Source organism: Chaetura pelagica, unplaced genomic scaffold, assembly GCF_000747805.2.
Source record: "Chaetura pelagica isolate M959 unplaced genomic scaffold, ChaPel_1.0 scaffold1082, whole genome shotgun sequence".
Lineage (NCBI taxonomy): Eukaryota > Metazoa > Chordata > Aves > Apodiformes > Apodidae > Chaetura > Chaetura pelagica.
In genome coordinates this window covers 33,179-38,955 of record NW_009952384.1, presented here as the reverse complement: position 1 = coordinate 38,955, position 5,777 = coordinate 33,179, and the positions used below count along the sequence as shown (strand labels likewise).

The 5,777-nt window shown below is 59.2% G+C and overlaps 1 protein-coding gene across 1 annotated transcript in view; it reads left to right on the top strand.

Moving 5' to 3' along the window:
- Nucleotides 1–5,777, top strand: part of C3 (complement component 3) — a gene marked incomplete at both ends in the record, with an annotated part of 53,280 nt that overhangs the window by 14,542 nt on the left and 32,961 nt on the right. The window contains 5 exons of the mRNA XM_010008174.1: nt 988–1,057; nt 2,614–2,725; nt 3,981–4,066; nt 4,158–4,387; nt 5,065–5,131. Of these exons, the coding sequence (XP_010006476.1) occupies nt 988–1,057; nt 2,614–2,725; nt 3,981–4,066; nt 4,158–4,387; nt 5,065–5,131 (565 nt within the window). The remainder of the gene's footprint in view (nt 1–987; nt 1,058–2,613; nt 2,726–3,980; nt 4,067–4,157; nt 4,388–5,064; nt 5,132–5,777) is intronic.

Sequence of the window (5,777 nt, the reverse complement as noted above, 5' to 3'; positions counted from 1 at the left end):
ACACGTTGGGGATGGGGACAGGCTGGCACTTGGGGGATGGGATGACACCTTGGGGATGGGGTGACACTTGGGGACGGGGTAGGTGACAGCCTTGGGGACAGGGTAGGTGGCACCCTGGGGATGGGATGACACCTTGGGGATGGGGACAGGTTGGGATAACACCTTGGGGATGGAGTAGGTGACACTTTGGGGATGGGGACAGGCTGGCACTTTGGGGATGGGGTGACACCTTGGGGATAGGGTAGGTGACACGTTGGGGATGGGGTAGGTGACACCTTGGGGACGGGGTGGCACTTGGGGACGGGGTAGGTGACACCTTGGGGACTGGGTAGGTGGCACCCTGGGGATGTGACACCTTGAGGATGGGGACAAGTTGGGATAACACGTTGGGGATGGAGTAGGTGACACCTTGGGGATGGAGTAGGTGACACTTTGGGGATGGGGTGACACCTTGGGGATGGGGTAGATTGCACCTGGGGGATGGGGTAGGTGACTTCCTGGGGACAGGGTAGGTGACACCCTGGGGATGGGATGACACCCTGGGGGGATGTGGACAGGCTGGCACCTTGGGGATGGGCTGACACCTTGGGGATGGGGTAGATGGCACCGTGGGGATGCGGTAGGTGACACCCTGGGGACAGGGTAGGTGACACCTTGGGAATGGGAACAAGTTGGGATGACACCTTGGGGATGGGGTAGGTGGCACATTGGGGATGGGGACAGGCTGACGTGACACCTTGGGTACAGGGAAGGTGGCACCTTGGGGATGGGCCTATGTCCCCTGGGATGACACCTTGGGGATGGGGTAGGTGGCACCTTGGGGATGGGGACAGGCTGAGGTGACACCTTGGGTACAGGGAAGGTGGCGCCTTGGGGATGGGCCTATGTCCCCTGAGCTTTGGGGTGTGACAACTGGTGTGAAGGGAAGTGTCACCTGGGGGGGGTGACACTGTAGGGTCCTGACCCCTGTCCCCTGTGTCCCCAGAGGTCTCCTGTCCCCAGCCTGCCAAGCGCAAGCGCCGCTCTCTGCAGCTCGTTGAGGACAAGAACAACAAGGGTAGGTGACACTGGAGTGTCCCCTGTCCCCAAGGACACCAGGATGTCCTGTGCCCCTGGAGACACCAGTGTCCCATGTCCCTGAAGATGCCAAAATGTCCCAGGTCCCCAAAGGCCACCAGAGCTTCCATGTCCCAGTCAATACCAGTGTCCCGTGTCCCTGGTGATACCAGCGTGTCCCATGTCCCAGTCATCACCAGTGTCCCATGTCCCTGAGGGCCACCAGAGTGTCCCTGACCTCAAAGGACACCAGAATGTCCCACGTCCTTGAGGGCCACCAGAGTGTCCCCAACTCCAAAAGACACCATAATGTCCATGACCCCAAAGGACATCAGATTGTCCTTGACCTCAAAGGACACCAGCATGTCCCATGTCCCTGAGGGCGACCAGAGTCTCCCTGACCCCAAGGGCCACCAGAGTGTCCCATGTCCCTGAGGGCCACCAGAACTTCCCTGACCCCAAGGGCCACCAGAACATCCCATGTCCCTGAGGGCCACCAGAATGTCCCAGACACCAGAGTGTCCCATGTCCCTGAGGGCCACCAGAGTGTCCCCTGCCCCTGAGGGCCACCAACATGTTCCCTGTCCCTGGTGACACCACAGCATCCCAGAACCCAAAGGACACCAGAGTGTCCCATGTCCCTGGGGGCCACCAGAGTGTCCCTGACCCCAAGGGCCACCAGAGTGTCCCATGTCCCTGAGGGCCACCAGAGTGTCCCTGACCCCAAGGGCCACCAGAACATCCCATGTCCCTGAGGGCCACCAGAGTGTCCCTGACCTCAAGGGACACCAGAACATCCCATGTCCCTGAGGGCCACCAGAGTGTCCCTGACCTCAAGGGACACCAGAATCTCCCTGACCCCAAGGGCCACCAGAGTCCCCATGTCCCTGAGGGCCACCAGAGTGTCCATGACCCCAAGGGCAACCAGAACATCCCATGTCCCTGAGGGCCACCAGAGTCTCCCTGACCCCAAGGGACACCAGAACATCCCATAGTGAAGGTTGGGTGATGGTTGGGTGAAGGTTGAGCGATGGCTGGGTCAACCTTGGGTGAACCTCAGGTGTTGCCTGCACAGCCCTTGGGTGAAGGTTGGGTGAAGATTGGGTGAAGGTTGAGTAATGGTTGGGTAATGGTTGGGTGAACCTCAGGTGTTGCCTGCATAGCCCTTGGGTGAAGGTTGGGCGATGGTTGGGTGAAGATCTGGTGAGGGTCAGGTGAACCTTGGGTGTTGCCTACACTATCCTTAGGTGAAGGTTGGGTGAAGGTCAGGTGAACTTTGGGTGTTGCTTCTTCTGTCCTTGGGTGATGGTTGGGTGAAGGTCAAGTGAAGTTTGGGTGAACTTCAGGCATTGCTTGCAGTATCATCAGGTGATGGTTGGGTGAAGGTTGGGTGAACTTTGGGTGTTGCTTCTGCTGTCCTTGGGTGCTGGCTGGGTGACTCCTGGACACTACTGGGACAGGGCAGGGGTGATGCTGGGATCACGCTGGGGTTATACTGGCTCTGCCCAGTAGCTTGGCCAGTGAGGCCACAGTCGAGAGGGATGGTGCCACCCCCAGGCGAGGAAGATGACATCTTCCTGGATGAAGAGCACATCATCTCCCGAACCCTCTTCCCAGAGAGCTGGCTGTGGCAGCTGGAGCTGCTGTCCGAGAAGCCCGATAATCGGGGGTGAGTCCATGTCCCTGTCCCACCACCCCCTGACTCAACCTGGGGACCACAACCTCATCCCTGTCAAGCTCTGGAGACCAGCTATGACCTCCCCATGGTCAAACAAGGGCCACCTTGACCCCCTGGTGCCACCTCAGGACCAGCCATGGCACCTTGATCAAACTCAGGGGCCACCTCCAACCCCCTGGTCCAGCCTGGGACCAGCCAAGATGCTCCCTACTCCAGCCTGGTGGTTGGTCAAATCTCCTCTGTGCAATGGTTGGGCGATGGTTGGGTGAAGGTTGAGCGATGTCTGGGTGAACCTTGGGTGAACCTCAGATGTTGCCTGCACTATCCTAGGGTGAAGGTCAGGTAATGGTTGGATGAAGTTTGGGTAATGGTTGGGTGAAGGTTGGGTCAACCTTGGGTGGACCTCAGGTGTTGCCTGCACAGCCCTTGGGTGAAGGTTGGGTAAAGGTTGGGTGATGGTTGGGTGAAGATCAGGTGAGGGTCAGGTGAACCTTGGTTGTTGCTTACACTATCCTTGGGTGAAGGTTGGGTGAAGGTCAAGTGAAGGTTGGGTGAACCTCAGGCATTGCTTGCAGTATCATCAGGTGATGGTTGGGTGAAGGTTGGGTGAACTTTGGGTGTTGCTTCTGCTGTCCTTGGGTGCTGGCTGGGTGACTCCTGGACACTACTGGGACAGGGCAGGGGTGATGCTGGGATCACGCTGGGGTTATACTGGCTCTGCCCAGTAGCTTGGCCAGTGAGGCCACAGTCGAGAGGGATGGTGCCACCCCCAGGCGAGGAAGATGACATCTTCCTGGATGAAGAGCACATCATCTCCCGAACCCTCTTCCCAGAGAGCTGGCTGTGGCAGCTGGAGCTGCTGTCCGAGAAGCCCGATAATCTGGGGTGAGTCCATGTCCCTGTCCCACCATCCCCTGGCTCAACCTGGGGACCACAACCTCATCCCTGTCAAGCTCTGGAGACCAGCTATGACCTCCCCATGGTCAAACAAGGGCCACCTTGACCCCCTGGTGCCACCTCAGGACCAGCCATGGCACCTTGATCCAACTCAGGGGCCACCTCCAACCCCCTGGTGCCACCTCAGGACCAGCCATGGCACCTTGATCCAACTCAGGGACCACCTCCAACCCCCTGGTCCAGCCTGGGGACCAGTCAAGATGTTCCCTACTCCAGCCTGGTGGTTGGTCAGATCTCCTCTGGCTTGGAGCCTGTTGTGACCCACCTTGGTCTTTCCCACCCTCTCCAGAATCTCCAAGAAGACTGTCCCTATCTACCTGAAGGACACCATCACCACCTGGGAGGTCCTGGGCATCAGCCTCTCACCCACCAAGGGTATGTGATGGAGCAGGAAGGTGTCCCTGGGACGGTTGGCAAGGGACCTCCAGTTGGGGTGCTGGGTGGTCACCTGAACCCCAGGACCAAGATCTGTGTGTCCTGCAGGTGCGGGTGGAGCTGATGCACAACCCGTCCCTCTGCAGCGCCTCCACCTCCAAGCAGCGCTACCAGCAGATCATCAAGGTGAAGGGACAATCCTCCTGGGCTGTCCCCTTTGTCATTGTCCCCCTCCAGCTGGGGCTGCAGGATGTGGAGGTGAAGGCAGCTGTCCGGGGCAAGGCTGTGGCTGACGGGGTCAAGAAGAAGCTCAAAGTGGTGGTGAGTGGTCATTGCTGCTTGGGGAGTTCTTCATCTCATGGGACTTCTGGAGGGGGATGAAGGACCAAGGGGAAGGCTGGGGTATCTTGGGGAACAAGGGACATCCCCAAGTTCGTCTGGAGTATCTTAGGGACAAAGGACATCACACTGTGGAGCTGGGGTGTCATGGGGACAAGAGACATCCCATTGTGGAGGTGGGACATCCTGGGGACTAGGGACATCCCAGTGTGGAGGTGGGATATCTTGGGGACAAGGGACATCCTGGTGTAGAGGTGGGACATCCTGGGGACAAGGGACATCCCAGTGTGGTGGTGGGACATATTGGGGACTAGGGACATCCCAGTGTGGTGGTGGGACATCCCTGGGGACTAGGGACATCCCGGTGTGGAGGTGGGACATGTTGGGGACAAGAGACTTCCCACCTGAGATGTCCCCAGCGTGGTCTCCCTGTGCCATCCCTGTCTCCAAGTTCATCCTGGTGTTGGTGGCCAGGGATGAAGGATCCTCCCCCCAGGATGCTCAGTTCTGGTCTGCTGGGGTTCTCCCAGTTTGTCCCATGAAGAACTGGGAGGTGCTGGTTTCCACCGGGACACCTTTCCTGGACAACCTGGAGAGGTTGGGAATGGGGGAACCCCAAAACCAGCTGCACCTTCAGCCTTGGCCTCTCCCCCCTGCAGCCCGAAGGGATGAGGTTGGAGAAGACGGTGACGATCGTGGAGTTGGACCCCAAGACCAAGGGAGTCAGTGAGTGGTCCCAGCTGGGCTGGGAGATGTCTCAGCCCCACAGGGATGTCCCACTGGGGGCACCTCAGGGAAGTCCCATCGTGGGGCTGGGACATCTTGGGGGGATGAAGGATGAACCACCAAGGGTAGGACTGGAGAGTCTTGGGGACAAGGGACATCCTGCTTGGAGCTGAGGCACCTTGGGGACAAGGGACATCCTGCCTGGAGCTGGGGCACCTTGGGGACAAGGGACATCCTGCTTGGAGCTGGGGCACCTCGGGGACAAGGGACATCCTGCCTGGAGCTGGGGCATCTTGGGGGAGACAAGGGACATCCTGATGTGAGGACTTCTGGAGGGGGATGAAGGACCAAGGGGAGGGCTGGGGTATCTTGGGGAACAAGGGACATCACACTGTGGAGATGGGGTGTCTTGGGGACAAGAAACATCCCATTGTGGAGGTGGGACATCCTGGGGACAAGGGACATCCCAGTGTGGAGGTGGGACATCCTGGGGACAAGGGACATCCTGGTGTGGAGGTGGGACATCTTGGGGACAAGGGACATCCCGGTGTTGAGTTGGGACATCCCTGGGGACAAGGGACATCCCAGTGTGGAGGTGGGACATCCCTGGGGACAAGGGACATCCCAGTGTGGAGGTGGGACATCC